Here is a 23324-nt window from a genome sequence, read left to right as displayed (position 1 = left end):
CCACCCAAAAGTACTGTCAGAGTGAGTAAGGTGATTCAAAGGATGAAAACTTTTTTCAGAATTGTCTTTTCAACCACAGCTTGAGCGAGAATCATGGAGACAAATCTCTACTTTAGAGATTTTATTCCAGGACTTTTTTTTCCTCCTTCCTTAAAAAAATACTGTTCTTTGGGGGTATCCTTTCCTTTTATAGTCTCTGCTCATTTGGCCCCTTTACAAGTTTGAGTTATAAAATTACTTCCTATGCAGGTTGGAAGTCAGTTCTTCTTTGGCTAGAGCCATGCTGGCTTTTGCTAGAATGATCCTGCCAGGATTCCTGCACCAGCCTCTCCTAACCCCGCAGGGAGCAGGGAATGGAATCTGAGACACGTGATGCTGCAAGCACTGATGTGGTGGTCAGACCCATTTAGCCCTGTGATCTCAGCTTGGGGCGGAGCAGTGCCAGTTAGGTCTGGAAAAAGTAGAACATTAGTTACAGAGCAAATAAGTTTGGTAGTCGCGTAGAGCCAGGGAAATGTTGGAAAGCAGGTGGCACACGAAGGGATATCATGTCACTGCCATTTGCTACAATGGAAAAAGCTTTCTGCCCTCCAACTTTAACAGACACTGATGAGTACTTCCTTTCTGAATTTTATTTCCTCTTTTCGTAAAGAGAACATCCAAGTGAAGGTCTCCTCCTTCCTTGCCCCACCCTTGCCGCCTGGGACTTTTCCAGGTTTGTTTTGCTGCGTCATAATTACAGATGTGGAGCTGTTGGTCTGTTTAAAACAGATAAGAACTTTAGTTTCTTCCTGACGAGAACTGCCAAGTGTAGTGGGTTATTCCCATGTACCCAATAATTCGTAAGTGCTATAGGAAGTTAAAAAAGAAGGTTAGAGAATCTGAGAAATAAATCATTTTCTTTTCCACAATAGAAAACCATACTCTTTGCCTTAAGGGAAACGTACAGGAATGGATTTGATAAAGTAGGGAAGAGAATAATGCACAAGAAGGGGACAAATGAGTTGAGCAAGGTCAGTTAAGGTCTCTAGTCTTACTAACCTTGAACTGACTTTGAACCAATATTTACAACGTCTGCAAATGAGTAGTAGCTCTGGTCTCCAATTACCTTTTCAAATCGCCAGCCCCTTTTTTTATGTGCCCTCTAGTGGACACATACTGAGCAGAAAATTCAACGGAAAAGTTCATTAGAAAAACAGCAAAGATACACTATAAGAAATGATAAGCCCTCATATAAATCTAGGAGCCTCCACATTCTTCACCTCTTATCTTCATGAAAATACTGTAAGATAAATATGAGTAATAATATTTTTGTTTATATTCTCACTTAAACATCAAACTTCTCATTCTGAAATACGGAACTAATTATACATCAACCCACTCCACAGGGAAGATATATTTCCACAGAGAAGTATCCACGTCCAACCAGTCAGTTTATCCAAGGATCTAAGATGGTTTGTAGTTCTTTATTATCTGTATTTGTACTATAAAAGCAGTCGAGGTTTTTCCATTTGCCAAACATGGAAGTTAAGCATTAAGTTATTACATAACTTAAGGACCCGCTACCTAGATGTCCTCCAGCCTCCTGCAGTCACCTGCTCTCCCGTATCTCCGAGCTTCTTCTGTGGTTGCTCACCTCGTTCCAGGTACCTCCAGGGCGCAGGACCCCACTGCCTCCACTCCTGTGTTTTCAACCCCCTTCCAACATCTATGCGCTTCACCCCATCCTGAACACTCTCCCTAATCTTCACAACCCTTCTCGATGTAACAACACAAAGTTGTTGAGTTTAGCATGGCGATTACTTTGGGGGGAAGCCATGGCCAACAGTTTCTGTTTTACGATGATGCTTGTGCTGTGCTGTACTCTTTCTGCCACTGTGAGTTAACCTTTTGTAAATGTGTACGTAGCAGATCCCTAAGTTATGTAGGCTATATACATATATCCTACATCTATGTATATTTATATATAAAATAAGCCCCTCTCCTGTATAATATTTATATGTATACATTAGGAAGAGATTTATTTTATATATGTGATATATATGTATCTCCTGTTGGTTCTGTTTCTCTGGAGAACCCTAACTAATACAGGTAGGTATGTCACCAAAGCTGGTCCAGTTAGAGTAAATCTTAGGTCTTCTCCTGGGAGTGTTGGGACATAGCTACTCTCTTTCTCTGAATGGTGGAATTTAGATGTGTGACTTGGAACAGTTGTCAGGTGCCAGCTCTGAACCAGAATCCTAAGATCTAATGCAGGCACCTTCACTTACTTCCTGTAGGACTGCTCCTTAGTTTCTTCATGTGTAAAGTGGGATTATAGTGCCAACCACACAGGGTTATTGGGAAGATTAAATGGTTTAATACTAAGCACTTAGAGCAATGCCTGATCATAGTAAATGCTCAATAAATCCAAGTGATGATGATGATGATGATAGAAACCAGCCGAGGAAAAAACCTTACTTCCAAGGAGGGCAAGAAAATGGATTCAGAGCCCTGATGGCTTCTCAAACCTCTAGATCAAACTGAGCTTGACAGGTAGCTTACCTCTGGACTTGGCAGTGACATCAGCTTTTAATAAATCCCTTTATTATTTAAACCTATTTGGGGTGAGTTTTTATTTCCATCCTGAGTGCTGAATCTCTTCCTGTCTTAGCAGTTGAGTGGTTTCTTTTTTCAGACCCACAAGCACAAAAGGTTTGACTACAACCCCTTTCCCAGAAATTGGAGCTACCTATCCACTCCCTTAAGGGTGACAACTTTCAGTGGCTCCAGGAACCCTATTTCTACCCATCAGTGGGCAACTAACTACCTTCAATACCTCAAAGGTGATTTACTCTTCTATTGCAATTGCCCAGATGATCCTGGGTGGGGTGAACAGGCATTTCACTGAAGAGGAATCAGGAAGGACCTATAAACAATGGAAAGATGACCAATTTAAGGGAAATGCAAATCAAAAACAATAGGATACCATTTCAACTCACTAGTTAGGTAAAAATTTGAAAGTCTTAAAAACTCTAAGTATCAAGAAGTATGTGGCGCCAAAGGGACTTCTATATACTGCTGATAGGGTGTAAATTGTACAGTCTACAAAACAATGTGTAAAAATTGCATTATCAGGTGAAGCTGAAAATATCTTTAAATGATGAGGCGATAATATTACTACTGAGTCTATCCATAGAGAAACTCTTAGACGTGTGCCCACAAGACAAACAAATGTTTAGCGTGGCATTGTGGTAATAAGCAAAAAAGACTGAAAACAACGGCTGTATCTATACCCAGGAGAATGGATGAATAAAATGTGGTATATTTACTCAATGCCTTCCAACGACAATGAAAATGAATGAACTACAGCTGCATGCATCAAGGTGGATAAATCTAAAACTCATAGCTTTGAGTGAGGAGCAGCACTTGCAGAATATGTACCAAACATCATTTATATAAAGTTTGGAAACATGAGAATGAATACGTTATTCAGGGATACATCAGGTAGAAAAGCATGGGAATGATAAACACAAAATCAAAAGAGTGATGCTCCTTGGAAGGAATGATAATGATTTATTTCCTACTCTAATAGCGAGCACATGGGTGCTCCTTTTTACTTTTACATTATTTTATATTATTTTTATGTATAAAATGTTAGTACTTTTTCTCACTGTGGTAAAATATACATGAAATGTAGCATTTTCACCACTTTTAACTGTACAATTTAGTGCCACTACTTAAGCACATTCAGTCTTATTGTTACACAACCATCCACCACTATCCATCTCCATCATCCCAAACTCCTTTGGCGTCGTCATATTCAATAAATTATTGCAAAGTCCAATGTCACAAAGCTTTTGCCCTATGGTTTCTTAAGCTTTACAGTTTCAGATCTTAGGATTACGTTTTTGATCCATTTTAAGTTCATTTTTATTTACGATGTGATATGGATCCAACATCATTCTTTTGCAGGGTAATACATTTTTGAACAGAAAAGAATCAGAGAATATTAGCTGCAGACGGGGCCCTCCCCACTGATGAAAAGAAGTAACTGGGGTAGAGTTACTCGGTGTGCCACGCTCGCACCGTTGGTTCAGGGCAGCGGCGGACTAGAAGTCCTGCCTCTTCGGCAGTGCATTAACTAGACAACCGCACAGTTGCCTAAGCAGCAGGCGCCCCCAACCTTGGGTTTGGATCCTCCCCTTATTGGCCAGGGCCCATCCAACTTTTTGACACTGGCCCCTCCCCGTCCCCGCCCCGGTGGGCGGGACCAGGCTGCTCCAGAGCTTTGGAGCCTTTGAAAACAGGCTCAGTGCACGGGTAGGAGGTAAAACCCGGCAAATCTTTCTTGCTTCAGGGGCCGTTAGCAAACGGTTGTAAGGCGAGGACTCCAGCTCCGCTTTCGTATTTAGCCAGGCCGCATTTTCCATCGAGCTCCAGAACGGGGCGGAGCCCTGGGCCCCGGCAGTTGGAGGCCCGAGTGCAAGCGTATAAAGTACGCGTCTGCTGAGCCCGGATTGGCGGTTCGGAGCGGCGCGGGGTTTGGCGGGAAGTTTGTGGGCTCCGCCGGCTGGCAGAGCGGTCGGCTCGGATGGCTTCTGGGCGGCGGGTGCGGACCCCCGGACGCGCGAGGTAAGTGCCGGGGACCCTGAGAGCGTGGGCTGGGGACCAGCTTTACTTTCTTCCTTCCTGCCGCGGTGTTTGCCTCTGCGAGCTGTGCTGCCGAGCGAGGCCCCAGGCTGTGCCACTGCGGAACTTGCGCCCAGTGACTCAGGGCCTCAGTTTCCACGTCGGGAAAAGAGGAATAATTATAGTCTCCCAACTGCATCCGAACACCGTGAGTCTTAAAGGAGTCACAGTTTAAAACTGTGCGGGGCGGCAGGAAAGGACGTTAACGAGTGTTAGCATGACTTTGTGTGAGTATAGTTTAACGTAGACTCAAAATTTTGAAAACAAAACATCCAACAGATACGTGCTGTGTGCTGCTTGCCAGACGTTACACTGTGCGGTGTTCACACCCTGCCTAGTAGTATTCTTGTTTTCAAGACCTTGCTGTTTTTGTAACACACACACAGTCTGTAAAGCTAAACCAAATCCCGACGGGGCGGCGTGGGGGACAACGAAGCTGGCGCTTGTTATAACTAAGAAGGGCACTCCCGAAGGGGTCAAGCAATTAAAATGTTTTTAAAAAAATTATAGTTGGCATCCAATAGTATTGTATTAGTTTAAGATGTACAACAAGGTGATTCGACATTTATATACTTGGGATGTGATCACCACCGTAAGTCTGGTGACTTTTTAATCAAAAAGGTCATGCATTTAAAAATTGGTTGCAGAATTGCTCTCTAAAATGTCATTCTTCGTGGATTCATTGGCAGTGTCCCGCTGGCGGTGACTGGAGCGCATTTAAAGGCCCCGTGTGGTCCTGGCTAGAGGTGTCTGGGCTTGCTGCGTTTGATACACAAGATCATACATTGAAGATCACACATGTCCCTGGGCTGTGTCTGGGAAAACTGCCTGGAGACGGTGGCGTCTGTAGATGTGGGTGAGGGTGGAGGGCGAGCCAAGCAGAGGCAGCGGGAAAGGCTGGAGCTGGACAGAGCCGGGAGGTGGAATAAACCAAGATTACATTTCTGTGGCCGGTGGGGAAGAACCAAAGAAAGACTCCCCCAATGAAGGAAGGAGTTGGGAAAAAATACAGGGACCTTGAACCACAGCTGACGAAAATTAAATTTGATTTTATAGGCCAGTGGTTTTTGATTCATCCCATTTCTCTCTGTCTCACAAAGATAATATATGTTACATATTATGTTATATGTTATATATTATCTTTGTTAGTTATATATTATATGTAAATGTTACATATTTTATATTTAAAAATGTTGTATTTTATTTATATACAATATATATTAAATATATGTAAAACATTTTTTCACCTTTGAGATTCATGAAACCTGTTCCTCCCTCTTCCCAAAACTCACTGGTGTGCATACACCAAAATTTTTACATACGGTATCACAGAGGTTTCCGTCTTTTGGAAGCCCTACCGTGCTCCTAGCCTAAGGTAAGGAGGAAACATGACCATTTTTTTTGATCACGGATAAGGCAAGAGACAGTGGAGTTTAAGAAGTTATGCACTCTGCCTTCTAGTCCTATTTCTATTACTTGGCTGTGTGACCACTGATAAGTCACTTTACTTTTGAACCCGGAACCATAAATGCCATAAAGTAAAGTGAATACCTGTTCTACCTTCTTCAGGTCTGAGAATCAAATAAAGTGGTTCTCAAAGTGTAATTCCTTGCCCAGCAGCATCAGCAGCTTGTGAGAAACGCAAACCCTCTGACTCAGCCCCAGACCTACTCAGTCAGCGACTCTGGGAGTGGAACCTGGAATCTTGTAACGAGCCCTCAGTGATTCGGGTGCCTGACATTGGAAAACCACAGCTCTAAACAGTTTTCCCACTTTTTGTTCACTACGATGAACAGTTACGATGTTTTACATCACAGTTGTGCACATACACATATATAACAAAAGGTTTATGAAAATACTGTGTCCAGTGCAATCTTACATTTTATGTTCTCGTGTTTCCTTTTTAAATGCTGAGGAGGAAAAAATCTTAAAGGACATTCTGGGGCGGTTGATGAAATTTGGATATAGATGTGGATTAGATAATCCTATCAGTATTAAATTTCTTGATTTGGAAATTGTGCTGTGACTAGGCCCTTTCTTTGGAAAGACACGTATTTTGGGCTAAAGGTGCACAGTGTGTCCAGGTTGCCATATGCATTCGTACACGGGAAGCAAATGAGACCGTGGAAGCACTTGGTGGACCTGGGCAACGGGTGTACAGAAGGGCCTTATACTGTTCTTGGCACTTTTCTGGAAGTTTGAAATTACATCAAATAAAAAGTTACTCAAAGCAATATTGGTTCAGACACACGAAACTGATTTCGCTATCCACCAAAGGGTGTCTGCATGGCTTGTTCTCAAGCTGGGGACGTGTAGGTATTGTACTGACACCCCAGGGCCCTGGTACCCAGCGGAGCTCAGTACATGCTCACTGACAATTTCCTGCCTCTTTTATTGACAGTTTTTATTCTAGTCACTATTGTTCCATCCGTTTACTTTCAGGTTGTTGAAAACAGATATTTTTATCCTATTGCCCGGTGGAAGGGGCAAGAAGGGGTGGAAAGAGGGCCACCTGTGGATTTGAACCGATGCAGATTTTAGTGCAGGCTTCTCTCCTGCTTGGCTGTGTAGCTTTGGGCAAAAACACGTCTGTAAATGGGGTTCACTTCTACCTCAGAGGACTGTTACGTGAGAAGATGTACGGCCAAGAGCCAGGGACAGGATGGAATGGGTGTCAGGTGTACCTCCCTTCTGCTCAAATCTGCAGAAACAGTCTTTCGTTGCTACTGATTGGGACCTCAGGGACAGGATAGCTGCAGGAGTAGGAGTTTTCCACGTCCCTGAGGGAGAGAGCGCTGTGCTCTGTTTTATATAGGTGACATGGTTTGACCTATAAAAATACAATTAAATTTGTGAAATCTGGGTTCTACTTTCTAGAACGATTTTGCCATAACCTGAATTTCATTGGGTGCACACTGTTAGTGCAAGTAATGGGGAATATAATTTGGAAAGAAAATGCTTGGAAAGGGTTGCAAGTTAATGGTGTTTTCCCTAGTTATTTAAAAAATATTTCCTAACTCTTTTGTGTGATTTTGCTGTTTAATAGTGTGAAATATTCAAAGAACACTGTAGGAAGAACACGTTCCACAGAAGATGTAAGTGATCTTTTATATTTTAATGTGATTTTCTTATAATTGACAATACAGAAGAACTGACATGTTGTGGGAACCTCAGAGTTTCATAGACTATACTGGGTAAACTCAATGGTTTATTGTAGTAACAAAGTATTTTCCTCTTCCTCCCACTTTTTCCAGTATAACGGAGAAAATGACCGTTGTTAACTTTTTGAATCTTTTTTCTTGGACCTAGCTTGATTTTATTTTTATTTGGATAATTGACATTACTTACAATTGTACAACTTTCTGTATTTTGCTATTTTCATTTATAGTCATTTCTTTGTTGTAAACAACTGTTTATGATTTTATAATGTTCCACTTTGTCCACATAGTTTTAATTTAAGGTGGAGTCTTAGAATAACAATGTTAAAGGCAGGTACATTTCTTTAGCACTCTTGATAGCTAATTTCAAATTATTTTCAAGGGCTTGACCAGTTGGCATTGGCAGTTCACGTCCAGACATGGGAAGGATGTCGGAGAGTACCTACTGCTTTCAGGGAGTTCTCTCTGCTCTGTCTTGCCCTAGCTTTCTATCTCGTGTGGTCTCTCCCCACCTGTTGCCCTAACCCTAGCCTTCAGAGGGCAGCTCTTCTACTCTTGTGACATGTGAGAATGAAACAAAATTCAAATTTCAGGGTCCGTAATTAAAGTTTTATTGCAACACAGCAATGCTTGTTCTTTCTGCACCATCGCTCTGTGCTTTCACACACTGATGGCCGAGTCAAGTCAGTGCGACACAGGCCCTGTGGTCTGCAGCGCCTAATATATTTATTCTCTGGTCCTTTATAAAGAATTTTGCCAGAGGAATCTGTTCCCCCACAGTGTTAAGGATCTTCTTTAGGCAGCAGTGCTAGCAGGAGTGCCCTTGCTTAGGAAGTCGATTTTGGATGTTCTTGTTCGTTAAAGCCAAGTGAATGACTTTGAATTTATTCGCTTGTAGGAAGCTGGCCAACAGCATAAGCCTGCAGATGTGTTTGATTTTCCTGACAATTCTGAGATGTCAAGCATGGGCAGGATGAGTGAAAATGAGAAAGATGAAGAACCTTATGAAAACTTTGGTTAGTATTTAAACCTTTATGCTAAAAACTTGAAACTAGTTTAAGCAACAACATTTAGGCTAGTTACTAATACAAATATAGAAATATCTTCAAATATAAAAATCAGTTGTCTGCATATTAATACAATGTTCTGGGGAGTGCTTGATAATTTGAATTAATTTTTCTCACTTCTAAGTACATTGGAACTAAGAACTCTTAAGCATGATCAAAGTAGAACACTTCTAGTAGCATTTGTTAATAACCTGGTCATATTAGGACAGCTATTATAATATTTGTAACAAGAAGAATGTAAAATATATTTCTCACTCCATACCACCAATAAAGTCATTCAGTAAGGGACTTTAATTTAGAGAGAAGAAGAGGGGTAGTTTTCCCTTTTCTTAAACACACTGAGGCAAAGGATGCTTCAGGAGAGCCAGTGGGAGAGTTTCTCCTGCGTTCCTTTGTGTACCTGGTTGACCAGGAGTGTGAGCTGTCCAAATGGAAATGCTTCTGTCTCTGTCACTGGCCACTTCAGAGTGAATGTGATACAGAAAGTGCCAACTGCCCCCACATCTAGATCAGACATTTTTGCTGGTATATGTTTTAAGGGAATTTTGAAAATATATACCCTCTCACATGTTTTTAATTTGGTATCTAATGTTTTTCAATCTAATTTTTGGTCAAAAGAAAATATTGTACATTTTATAAGATATAAAGTAATTATTACCAGAATATATTATGACTTGATAAAAATGTTTTAATTATTTAAAAGGAATCTGAGTGTAGACGATCTGACTCTAAAAGAAATCACATAGTTTAAAAATTAGGATGTAAGTCACTTACCTTAAAACTATATTAAAATTGTAATACTCAGTATATACTGATAACAAAAGGTGAATACAAGTCATGTGTATACATTTTTTTGGCACCCCTGGTATATGAATTCATCTGTCAGTTGACATTGGGTTGCTTCTACCTTTCGACAATTGTGAATAATGCTGCTTTGAACATGGGTGTACAAATATCTGGTCAAGTTCCTGCTTTTACTTCTTTTGGGTATATATCCGTAAGTGGAATTGCTGGATCTTATGGTAATTCTGTGTTCAATTTTTTGAGGAATCACCATGCCATTTTCCACAGTGGCTGCACCGTTTTACACATTTCCACTAGCAGTGCACAAGGGTTTCAGTTTCTCCACATCCTTACTTGTTTTCTGTTTTGTTTTGTTTTTGGTAATAGCCATCCTACTGCTACTGGACAGGGAATTGGTGTCTCATTGAGGTTTTGAGTTGTATTTCCTCATGACCACTGGATGTTCAGCATCTTTTCCTGTGCTTATTGGCCATTTGTTAATCTTCTTTGAAGACATGTTTATTCAAATCCTTTACCCATTTTTAAATTGGGTTGTTTATCTTTTGTTTTTAACCCTCCCCCCCACTCCAGTTCAAGTTGTTTCTCAGTCTAGTTGTGTAGGACGCAGCTTCCTGGCCCATGCTAGTATTATGAGCCTTGCGCTCCACCAGACGGAGGCACTTGGTCGCCAGGTCAGCAGCTCACGGCAACTCTTGCCGGCTGCGGGCCACTCACGCTGGCCACTGGCCACTCATGGTAGCATATGCTAGCTCAGGTTGCTCATGGCAGCCCAGCTCCTGTAAAGCTGTTGTTCACGATCTTAGCTGTAGAGGGCGCAGCTCACTGGCCCATGTGGGAATTGAACTGGCGACCTTGGAGTTAGGAGCGCAGCGCTAACGCTGAGCCACCAACCACCTGAGCCATCAGACGGCCCCTGGTTCTTTATCATTTTATTATTGAGTTCTGAGAGTGCAGTTTGTATGACTGGTTACATATGGAAATTCAGGATTGATCTATTTCTTTTTTCCTTGTTATTCACAGTAGTAGCGAAAATAAATCCCTTTGCCTAGTTGCGGGCAATACAAAGTATATTACTAATTTTGAAATTGTGTAATTGATAATGTTCATTATTTAAGCAGCTATTTATTTGAAAATAGTTGTTTAAATGTGCACTGTCATGCTAAAATTTGGGCATGAAGAAATGGTTGTTCGGCTCTTACCCGGCATCTCCCTACAGCAATTCATCGCCACCACGACTGGCCACCTACCTCCCTAGTCCTCTCCTAAGCCCAGCCCAGCGTGCTGAGGTCGCTCCTGTTACTCCTCTTTCCTGAGCAGGTAGGAGTGTAGTCCTTCTCTCAGCATCTCTTCTATGGCTTTCCACCAGGGTCGTTCGGTCTCCTTCTCTTTTATCTTCTTCTTTATTCAAGTTAACTTTTTATGCTAGCTAGAGGCTCTCGTAATGCAGAGTCAAGTAGAGAGGACAGGAAGTGAGAGAGGACTGGAATCCCTCCCACAGGGCCGTTCATTCACATGCAGGGAGGGCCTGCCCTGGGCTAGGCACTGAGGCACTGGCGAAGCGGGAGTGTGCCAAGCCCTCCAAGCCTTGGCATTGATAGTAAATGCCATGGTCTCCTACGCAGTGCCGTGCTCCATTGGTGAGGAAAGAGAATGCCAGAGTTCCTATTTACGTTGGTCTTTTATCTAATTAAAACCTTCTCATGTAAGTACAGTGATACAGGTTATAATTGATAAATATCCATATACTTATTAGTGACATCATTTAAATTTTTCCTTATTGCGATGTGAGATCAAAAACATTTGGAAAATAGGTTGTGTGATTGATTCTGATTTTGTCAGTCATTTAAACAAGATTGCTTTGTACTCCGTTATAAAGGAACAAACTTATACTTTTCCTGGCAAACTTTTAAAGTTGCACTTTTAAAAACAATCTTTTGTAGAGCCTCCTTTACATAGCACGGCTATATATGCTGATGAAGTGGAACTCTCCAAACACTGCAGATCATTTATCCCTTCAACTCCTCAAGGAAAAGAAGCAAAAAGAAGGTACGGTTATATTTCAAGCAATTATTTATTCATGCTTAATGGGGTTTCTGAGAAGCTCTTTAACATAGAAGTTTATAAAGCTAAAGCTTTTAAAAGATGTTTTGGGCCAACTTATGTTTTTCCTTAAGAGAATTGGTACATAAAAACTTAGTCTTTCAAAAATTGACATATAATAATTAATTACAGGTACAAATTTCCAGTTATTAAAAAGAATAAGTCCCTAAAAAGAATAGGGATGTAATAACATGGTGACTGTAATTAATAATACTGTGTTGTTTATTGTATATTTGAAAGTTGCTAAGAGAGTAATCTTAAAAGTTTTCATCACAAGAAAAAAAAATTTGGTAACTGTATGTGGTGACAGATATTAACTAGACTCATTATGCTGATCATTTTGCAGTATATACAAATATCAAGTCATTACATTGTACACCTGAAACTAACATACTGTTATGTCAGTTACACCTCAATAAAAATAAAGTCTAATTTAATAACCAAAATAATATAATCGACACCTGATTATTCTAGAAAACATTGCCTGTGAAGGTGGTTTAGCTTTGAGGTTAAACAAAAAAAAAAGGAGGAAACGGTTTTATGAGCATCAAATTTTAGGTGATTTTCAGAGGTCTCTTTAATTTACTAATTATCACAAAAGACACGTTCTCTAGTACAAGGTGAGAGTAGGGAAGACAGGCTGATAATTACAAATGTGTTGTATATTTTAAATGTATTGTCCGTAAAGAGCATTGGTTTGAGTTTTACAAATTTATATGAAGGTATGGTCAAGTAAATCGTGTAAAAATGACTCCATAGAGACAACTTGAGGACAAATTCTATAATGAAGAACTTTTCAATAACTATCATACTAATTATAAATTATTAGCTAGAGCAAATCTTAGACTTAAGGATCTCTATTAAGTAATAGGTCAGTTCTAGTTATTGAATATATTGTGACAGTAGCAAAACTGCATTTTTAGAACAAATATCCCACTTGGAAATCTAAATGAGAAAGTCTCTCTGAGGTTATCTGCATGAGGGATGTTTTACGGTACTTGCAGAGACTCCAGTTTTTCTGTTACTGAATATCAACAATAAAAGCCAAATATTTGGAAAAACACACACTTCATTTTAAATCGTGGTGGATGTAAGTTTAAAGAGGAATTTTTTTTGAATAGGCAACACATTCACATGGTTTAAAAATATAAGAAGGTTTTAATAAAAAGTCTTTCTCTCTATCATCACTCAGCTCCTGCACCCACTTCTTCCCTCTCTTCCACTATTAATTTCTTATATGTCCTTTCAGAATTCTTTGTATTCATACAAAACTAAGAATACACATTTTTAACCTTATATAGAAAAGGTAATATAGCTTGCTACCTACCATTTTCACTTAATATATTTTGGAAATTTTACGCATTGATACATATGGACCTTTCTCATTCTCTGTCATGTTGCAAGCATTCCAGCATATGCGTAGTTTATTCCATCCCATATTGACGGGCATTTGGGTTTTTTCCAGTCTTCTGCTGTCCCCAAGTGCTATAGTCAGTCACTAACCTGGTGCACGTGCCATTTCATACTCGTGCCTAGATAGCTATAGGATATATTCATTACAGGAAATCCTGGGTCAAATGAAATGGTGTTAATTTATACAGTTATTGTCACATTGCCACCATAGTGATATCAAACTTGGGTTTTTGCTAAGATGATAACACTTTTGATCTATCTCAGTCTAGTTCTGCTTTGTGTTTTTCTTAAGACTGTTGAGCAGCATTTCATCCTATGTTTAAAAGCTCCTGGATTTCTTTTTCTGTACTCTTTATATCCTTCTTAATTTTTCTATTAGATGTGGTCATTTTCTTCTTGATGTCTATGACTTCATTTAAACATTAGTGAAATTAACCCTATTTATTAACCTTATTAGATTTTTTTTTTTTTTTACTAGTTTGTCCACCTATCTTTTGACAAAACACCTAATGGTGTTTTTTACCACACAGAAATATTTTTCTTTTTGTATAGATACATTGATACATTTATTAATCTTTTTCTTTTAGGGTTTAGGGATTTTGATTCATAGTTAATCATTTTCTTTCATAGAACTTATGATTTATTTTTATATTGAAATCCTTGATCCTTTTTATCCTTTTGTAAGATATAAGGTATAGACCCAACTATTTTTCTTTAAATTTTTTCAATTTTTCAATTACAGTTGACATTCAATATTTTATTAGTTTCAGGTGTACAGCATAGTGGTTAGACATTTAACTTCTAGGTTCCTTCATCTGGAAAGTGGGATAATAATACAACCTACCTTATATGATTGTTTTAAGAAGAATTTATCCTCTTAGGCTCTTAAAACAGGTTGCATATAGTAAACTTCCAAATGGTGCTTATTATTAGTGGTATTTTTTTCAACAAGAATTTATAAAGCACTAACTTGGTACCGCCCTCTGGGTTTACAATAACTCAGAATGGACATAATCCTTGTCCTCATGGAGCTTATTAATGAGGAACCACTGACAAATCATATGGGTGGGCATGATACTATAAGTAGGATTTAGGGTGGTGAGAGGTGGGGTGAGGAACATTCCATATGAGGTAAATAGCGGTGTATAAAGGTGCTGTAGTGGGAAGAAGCACGGTGAGTCTGTGGGACTAATAATCTGAGATGCCCCAGAGTAAAAAAAATGAAGAGTGTGAACACCCTTCCAGATGGTAATTGCTTTGAATGTCATTGTTGATAGAGATTGCTAGTTCTACCCCAACGTCTTCTCCCCTCCCTTAGTGATAAAATGTGTGGTTTTAGCTGAATACAGGGCTGTCAGAGTAAAGAATATATTTCCTAGCTTCTCTTGCAGCTAAGGTTTCTGTATACTTAAATTTTAGCCAAAGAAGTATCTGCAACTTGTGGAAGTGTCTTTATAGGAAGGAGTGTGCCCGTCTTTGCTCCTTCTCCTTATGGTTGGAATGGAATGTGACAGCGGAAGCTTGAGTAACCATCTTGGGCCATGGGGCAGTGTACTGAGAAAAGGAAGCAGTAAGATAGAAGGAATCTGGGTCTCTGATAATGGTGGGCCTGCTATTCCAGCCCCGAATTGTCTCAAGTTTTGTTGAGAGGGAAATAAAGTACCTTGTTTAAGCCACTTTGGGGGTGTCTTTTCTACCACTTGTGGCCATACGTAATCCTATTTAATAAACTTGGTAAGGAGTTTTGTCATCATCTTACGCAGTTGAAGAACTTTAAGCAGGGGTGACACGGGTCTGCATTTATAAATGATCGCTCTGGCTGCAGGGTGGAGCATGGATTTGAGAGGGGCGAGAATGGAATGGAGAGACCAGTGAGAGACTACTATTTAGTAGTCGGGCAGGGAGGACGACGGCAATTGTGACAGAGATGGTGATAAGGGGATGGGTTTGAGAAATAGGAAGCAAGTCACCGGGGCTTAGTGATGGGCTGGATGTAGGAGGCTGGGGAAGGGTTGCTGTCAGAGACTCCTGGTTTTCTAGCTTGTAGGGACTGATGACCGTACCATTGATTAAGGGAGGGCTTACTAGGAGAGTGAGTACCCCTTATTATGAGTCGGCCATGAACTTGTGTGGAGATGTCAAAGAGCTGTTGTGTGCGTGGGTCTGGAGCCCTGAGGAGAGGGCTGAGCTGGAGTTCCAACTGCAGTTGTAAACACATAGGTGGTGTGGCGCTGTGGGCGTGCAGAGAGCGCACAAAGAGAGGTCACAGCCTGAGAGCGGGCGAGGACCTGGCACCAACCGCAAGGAAACCCGACATCTTCTGTCCAGGTAGAGAAGGAGCTTGCGAAGGAGAGAAGAAAAGTGGCTAGAGGGGAGAGAAGAAAACTAGGCGAGTGTGTGTGTGTGTGTGTGTGTGTGTGTGTGTGTGTGTGTGTGCGTGCGCGCGCGCGCACATGCATGTGTGTGCAGTCGGGAGGATCAAAGTAGTAGAGAAGCACGTAAGGTAAGGACTGAACACGCATTGCATGTAACAGTAGGGACATTTTCGGTAATCTTGGTTTTGATGGTGTGATAAGTCCAAACAAGCCGTTGTTTGGGTAAGTTACACAGGGTTTGTTATGGATACAAAGGGAAGTTAGGGCAGAAGGGATGCACTGGGAGAGAAGCCAGCAACATTTCCCAGGACTCATGGCGGCATCAGCATCTGGGCCCCAAATCCTCGCCAGGGGTGTAAGCTCTTTGTTCCTACCTTCTCCCTCCGTCTCCTCTTTATGTGTAGGTGACTCTGTCCCCGTATTTACTCTTAGGGTTTTAGCTCTCCATGTGCCACTGCTCCCAAGTCTGTCTCTCTTACCCAGCCTTTCTCCAGAGGCCCAAGATGTCTTGCATATCGGTCATATTTCCCTAGATGCCCACAGACAGCTCAGACTCAACAAAGACAAAACGCTCAGTCCTTTTCTTCCCCATCCAGTGTCAACAAGTTCCTTCGGTGTCTCTACGTTACTGGTCCTGCTGTCATCCAGTCACGCAAGACGCCAAACGGGACCATTCCTGATATCTTCTGTTGTGACCAATCCTATTCTGGCCTGGTGCCACCTCAGGAATCCACTTTTTCCCTCTCCATACCCTGCTGCCTCCCTGCAGCTGCCATAGTTTAGGCACTAGCTACTCTCCCCTGCAGTAGTTTCCTGCCTGTTCTCCTCTGTTTACCCTCCTGCCCGCACAGCTTCCAGCGGGATCTTTCTGAAATGCAAGTCTTGCAAGAGTGAGATACCACCTTTTAGGGGCTCACCATTGCCTGTATGTGTGACCTAAAAGGCCTCTGCCAGTTTGGATCCTCAGGTAAATCATACAGAGGCAGATTTAGAATCGAAGAGGCTTATTAGTAATATCTGTGAAAGTGAAAGGTGGAAGAGCCAGGACTGGGCACAGATGGCCTCAGACTGCAATGTAAGCTCTCCCAGTTCTAGCCAACCCCTTCGGGAGCTCTGGGGAGAAGTCCTGTTAGAGGAGTCCTGGACTGGGCAGAAATGAGCAGGTGCCACGCTCTCACCATGTTTAGTTACTGGTGGAGACTCTCCAGAGTGTAGAGTCTCTCTGCTCACACTGTGCTGCAGGCTGGTGGCCGCTGTGTGGAGATCTGAGCAGACGCTGCTGTGGCTGCCTTGCCGCCTCCCTGGTCATATCAGTTGATCTCTTCCCTCGTATTACCTTCTCTTGAACAATACATTCCATCTGTACTCTGTGTCAAGTTCCTTAAATGTGCCAGCTCTTCTACATTTTTCTTCCTACCTTAAATACCCTTCCCTTTATTTTTTTGCCTGGAAAAGTGTTTTCAAAAGTAAACTCAAGTGTCATAACCGTGATGTCTTTCCTAATCCTCCCAGCCATGCATCCATGTCTTCTCTGTCTGTTGCGCTGTCATCACTCTGCGTTATCTTTGTTCTTCCTGCAAGACAGTGAACTCCTTTAAAGGAAGGCTCTTCGTTTTTAAAGTGTATTCACTGCACTTTGTATTTTGAAGTTGGTTTTAAATGTTTGTTGTGTTGAATTGAATGAAATGAAGAACTCTCATCTCTCATCAGAAGTTTAGGGTTACTCTTTCCATTTCAAAGGACAGAAGAAGGTGTCCCTTTTTATATCACCTAACGATGGGCTTAGTGCCTGTGGATTAGCTTTTAGTACAAACGATAGTCCCTAAACCTGGGAATAGCCACTTGGAGGAAGTTGCTCTTCTCAGACAGGACCGCACAATGCTGCAGGAAGGACACACTTACCAGTACTTGCCTCCCAAGGATAAACTGCTGTGGCCTGGGTGTGGGAAGACGCGGGAGGTGACCGATAATCTGGGAAGGTGGCAGTCTGCCCATGACAAGTGGGAAATCTCATTATATTGAGCTTATTTTCCTGCTGAATGAACAACTTATAGAAGACGTGAATAGAAATGAAATGTATTACAAGATATTGATGGCTTGTTCTTTGGCACAGTTCGAACACTTCTGACATTGAAGAAAGTGAAAATGAATTTGTAAAAATTAGTGCAAAAAAGGTATGTAGGAGTGTTCTCTCTTCTACTTGATTTTGTAAGATATTTCATATCCTGCCTGTTTAGATTGGATGCAAATAGAAAAAAATGCTCTGTAGCAACATTTTTCATAGAAAAAGAGTATTATGTTTTAGAAGGTACTTTTTAAATAAAAAGTGAAATATTCTATATCTGAAGTGTTCCTCATTACAGAGGTCTCATATCCAAGTAACTTGTCAATTTTAGCAGTCATGTAATGTGTTTAGATTGTGATTTACAAAGGCAGGTTGATTTGTTGAGGGTATTTATTGGAGCTTTCGTTAATCTAGGTTTCCCATCCTATCCATTGATCATGCTGTCATCTCCCTGTTATGTTCAGTCTTGAAGTTTAGAAATGAGAAATGTGGACTTGATGGTTATCTACTACCGTGCTTCCCCGAAAATAAGACCTAACCGGAAAATAACCCTAGCATGATTTTTCAGGGTGACATCCCCTGAACATAAGCCCAAATGCGTCTTTTGGAGCAAAAATTAATATAAGACTAGGTCTTATTTTCGGGGAAACGCAGTATTATAATAAGAATGTTAAACATTTGTATTTTCTAAATCAGTAATGCTGTTTTCTTAACATAGCCAAGAAGAAAACTCAAGCCTATTAGTGATGACTCTGAAAGCAATAAGGAAAGTAATATAATAACAAAAGGTAAACCAGCAGAGAAAGTAAGTATACAACAACATGGAACTGTTCTAGCTGTAGCATCTTCAGAACTTTCAGAGAAACCAGCTGAATTGGGCACTCCTAAAACGATAGGACCTCTTAGTACCAAATCCTCTGTTGAAAAAGAGACCCTGGTAACACAAAGTCAACCAGTAAGAGTGTCTGCCATCCCCTTAGAGAGAAAAAAAAGTTGATTGAAAAATGTGTAGGAGGAAAATAAAGCATTTTCTCTTTCCTCCAGTTTTTTAAGAAAAGATGTTTTATGTTTATTTTAGAATATTTAGAAGGTATGGAAAGGAAGATAAAATCACCTATAATTCCATCACCAAAGATAACCACCATGTTTTTTGGTCTATACTCTTCAGTCTTTAACTGAGCTTTTCTCACCCTAAGTGGGACCATGTTCTTGTCCAATAGTATTCTACAATAATTTAATGAGTGCATGATATTTCATTCATGAAAGTGCCATAGCTTCGTTCATCTCTTACTAGTGAATGGTTGCAATTTAAACAATTTTAAGTACTTTGATGAATTTCTAGCTAAATTTTTGCACCTTTGATTATTTCTTTAGGAAGAAAAATTGCTACAATAAGATTTCTGGGTCATATGTGTTCTGTTTTAAGATTTTGACATATAATATCTTTTGATCAAGCTCTTAAAATGTTTTATTCCAGCACCTTGATTTTGGCCCATTGAAACTACAGATTTCTGACTCCAGAACTGTTGGAGAATGAATACATTTCTGTTGTTTTTTCAGCCACCAAGTTGTGGTAATATATTACAGCAGCCAGAAGAAACTAAACCACCACCTAATGACTTTTTCTTTATAGCTACATGCTTTTTTAGTTCTATAATTTCCTTTATTAATTTTGTGTTTATTTTAGTATAGTTTCTACTGAAATTCCCTATCTAATCACTGAGACCATCGCTTCCTTTACTGTTTTGGACATATTTATGATATCTGCTTTAAAGTCTTTGTTTCCTAAATCAGATATCTGAGCTATCTCAGGGTGTTTTGTTTGAGTACTTTTCTGTCTTGACTCCAGGTCACATTTTTTGTGTAACATTTTAAATCTGGTACTTCCTAATTCTTTCTAATTGTGTATTGGACGTTGTTGTTGATAGACTGAGAGTCAGAATTCTGGGAAACTTCTGAATAATGTTGACTTTTGTTCTAATAGGTAGCTTGATTATTGGCTGATCAGCTTGAACTTGGTTTTCTTCATTAGGGTCAATTTGTGAAAAGCCTAAGGTGTTTTCCAAGCCTCTCCAACTCAGTGGGACTCAACCTCTGTATTAGTTTTCAGTTGCTGCATAACAAATCACTACAAACTATGTGACTTAAAACAACATACATTTATATCTCATAGTTTCTGAAGGCCAGAAGTCCAGGCTAGATTTCCTTAGCTGGATTCTCTGCTCAGGGTCTCACAAGGCTGAAATCAAGGTGCTAGCCAGGACTGAAACTCACGTGAGACTCAGGGTCTTGGTCTCGTCTGAGCTCATTCAAGTTATTAGTAGAATTTGACTCTTTGCTGTTGTAGGTCTGCGGTTCTTGTTTTCTCTCTGGTTGATGCTGGGGGTTACTCTCAGCTCCTAGAGGCTGCCCTTAGGTCCTAGTCCCATGGCCCTTGTATCTTCCGACCAAGCCAGAGAATCTGTCATTTGGCTACATGGAGTTAGCTACGTGGATTGGTTATCTAATGTATCCTAATCAAGGGAGCGGCTACCCCATCTTACTCACAGGTGCCACCCACACTCAAGAGGAGGAAGTCATACAAGTCACTGGGGATCATCTTAGAATTTTGCTTAGCTAAACCTCCAGTCTCTGTGTCCCTGGTGAATCTGGTCAGAGATTGGTTTATTCTAGGGCAGTGTTTCTCAGTCCTTGGTCATGATTGTCTTCCTTAAGAATCCTTTTTAAATGTTGTTTTCTCTTAGTCACCCCACCACCCCACACACAATTAAATTTTGATGCCACAAGTATACTGCATTATGTTTATACACTTGGGTCCTTTGGGGGCTTACAACCATTGTAATATCTAAGATTTTTTTTATTTTTGCATTCCTCCTAAGAATCAGTTTTTGCCCCTTTGGGACCAGTATCGCCCCATTTGAGATTGCGTGCTCTAGAGTATGGTTCTCACCTCTAAGTTACAGTCTTTCTGCTAGCTCTACTAGTTTGAATGAAGTCTCTGCATTTTCTACATCTAATTTCCCCCAGCATTGCTTGTCTGTTACTTGTGATCTTCTTAACCCTATCATGGCTGCTTCTGGTAAACTTTATGTTGTCTCACTGCACGTGTGGAGAGCACTCACTCAGTCAAAGACTTTCAGAGCACCCCCACCTGGACTTCTGTGCTCTCCTCTGAGCAGTCGTTCCAGGTGCTTCAGCAGCTGTCCTCTGGTGTCTGCCTCCTCCGGGGGAGGATTACTGTGCTTGGCTGGAACTTAAGCTTGCTGTGCTGCTGTCTGGAAGTTGTTCCCAGGAGTGGGGGTGACAGTGAGAGACATTCACAGGGTTCACTTTCTGACTTTCCTAGTCTTGTTTTGCTTGTAGTCCAATTCCTAAATAAAATTGCCAGCCCCACCCCATTTTATGGTTGTTCATGGCAGGAGAGCTCATTCAGTTGTTTTTCCATCATAGCTTTGGAAATTGAGCTGATTCCACACATTATTTTAAATAATAAAGGTTCAAGGTCTTCCAAGGCAACCATTGTTAAAAGCCAACTGAAAGTTTTATTTACTTTTTCTTTTGAGACAATTTCATTTTTCTCAGTGTTTACTTACGTTAATTTAAGTAATTTATATAATATATTAACTTAGAAGTAAATAAGAATTATAGCTAAAATATTATATTTACTAACAGTGTTTGCTAATACTGTCTTAATCCTTTTAAGAGAAGAATACTTCTTAAGTAAAATTCTTTGCTGTGTTTTTTTGTAGAAAACTCAGAAAATGTTACGTACCAAAAGAAAGAAATCAAGAAGTGAAGACACAGAATCAGGTACAGAACAGTGTTTTATGCTTTGAAAATCATTCAAGAATTTCATGTAAAAAATGCTTAATTTGTTAAAGTAACAAATTCTAAGTATATAAAACTGCCACTTTAAAAAGTTAAAAATATATGACTTTGGAGTAACTGTTTCTTTCCAACATCTATCATGAAAACTTTCAGTATACAACAAAGGTGAAAGAATTTTACAATCTTTATATACACACCACCTAGATTTTACTGTTAAATTGTATTATATTTGCTTTGTCACCTATCCATTAATCCATTTTAATTTTTCATTATATAGAATAGACTCTTTTCATACATCATGTAGTTTGTACTCTTGTATAAGGTTTTTTCATTTAGCATAACTTTTTTCAGATTCATTTGTTATTTTGAATTATTTTTATTGACACAAAAAGTTTATTGAAAAATGTTTGAGAGGAAAATAAAGCATTTTCTCTTTCCTTCAATTCTTTTAGAATAGAAGTTATATTTTTTCTTGTTATAAAAATGTTTATTTTAGAAAATTTAGAAAGAATGGAAAGGAAGATAATCACCTATAATTCCATCACCCCAAAATAACCACCATGTTTTTTTGTCTGTACTCTTTAATCCTTTTACTGAGCTTTTCTTACCCTACTGGGATTATATACTTGTGTTATCATATCTTACCATATTCTAAGTATTATATAGTATCATGCTAATGAATGAATATTTCATTCATGAATATATTGTAATTTTGTTAATATCTTACTATATATTACGACAACTGTCTAATATAGTGAGAAATCTTTATGTGTTCTAGAAGTGGCCTATTAGGTAGATTAAAATTAAGAAAATATAGTTAACAAAGAAGAGCTCGATCACCAGCAGTGTTTGGATAGCAGCAGGCTATTAAATAAAGGCACAGCAAAGTAATTAAAAGGCAGCAGTGCTTCAGGCTGCTTCAGCAGAAATGGGAGAACCAAGGAGACAGCAGTACAGAGTGATGGTGTAGACAGGTTTGAGACACTGCACTGGGATAGAGAAGTGTGTCTCCGCCCATGTGCTGCTTCAGCGGTAGCTATTTTCAGCCATTTGGTGGGATGCTTTCTGTTGAAGCCTTTCAGAAGTCAAATTATTGATCATTGGTATATTAAATTGGCTTATCTTAATGTTCTAGATACTTCCGACGGTGTACGTATTTGGTGTCTAAAAGGAAAGAAAAGCAGTGATATCATGGAGTTAGATGTTATTTTGTCTGCATTTGAGAAAACCCTCCTAGAGTATAAGTAAGTTTTTTGATGTGCTATAGGTACCTAATAAAATCCCACAGCTTTTTTATACATAGTATTTTCATTATCATTCAGTTTTACATATTTTTAAATTTCCATTATAATTTTTTCTTTAATTTCCATTATAATTTTTTAGTAGTATGTTTTTGTATGTCCAAATACATGACTTTTTAATTTATATTTTTGTATTAACCTGTCTTAAATATGTTCTGGTCAAATTGCATGAACTGGTGATACCTATTTTTTGAAATTTTGAGGCTTTCTTTATGACCTACCACATAATCTCTGGGAATCTCTAATCAGTGGGTCTATGTAGAATCTCTAATTATTGGATCTATATAGAATCAGTATTATTAATATTTGTACAATTTTTCCTGATAGTTCCATCAATTTATGCTATATACATTTAAAGACTATTTTATTAGGATATGCTTAAAATTGCTCTGTCTTGATTGAACATTTTATCCTTATTGACCCTCTCTGTTTCTAAAAATGCTTTTTGTCTTAAAATCTATTTTATCTGATAATAATATAGTATCACTAGATTTCTTTTGCTAGCATTTGCCATATTTTATATATGTTCTTTCCAACCTTTG

The 23324-nt window shown here is 39.6% G+C and overlaps 1 protein-coding gene across 1 annotated transcript in view; it reads left to right on the top strand.

The window, feature by feature from the left end:
* The first annotated feature begins 4422 nt into the window (after positions 1–4422).
* The window catches only part of CENPU (centromere protein U), a 36048-nt gene continuing 17146 nt past the window's right edge, over positions 4423–23324 (top strand). Inside the window, exons 1-8 of the mRNA XM_074329845.2 lie at positions 4423–4614; positions 7718–7766; positions 8728–8845; positions 11641–11746; positions 17702–17762; positions 18372–18458; positions 21403–21463; positions 22617–22725. Coding sequence (XP_074185946.1) covers positions 4574–4614; positions 7718–7766; positions 8728–8845; positions 11641–11746; positions 17702–17762; positions 18372–18458; positions 21403–21463; positions 22617–22725 — 632 coding nt within the window. The 5' untranslated portion in view covers positions 4423–4573. The remainder of the gene's footprint in view (positions 4615–7717; positions 7767–8727; positions 8846–11640; positions 11747–17701; positions 17763–18371; positions 18459–21402; positions 21464–22616; positions 22726–23324) is intronic.

This window comes from Rhinolophus sinicus, chromosome 16 (assembly GCF_057876585.1).
Source record: "Rhinolophus sinicus isolate RSI-liver-muscle chromosome 16, RSI-T2T, whole genome shotgun sequence".
Lineage (NCBI taxonomy): Eukaryota > Metazoa > Chordata > Mammalia > Chiroptera > Rhinolophidae > Rhinolophus > Rhinolophus sinicus.
This window is presented reverse-complemented; position numbering and strand designations above follow the sequence as displayed.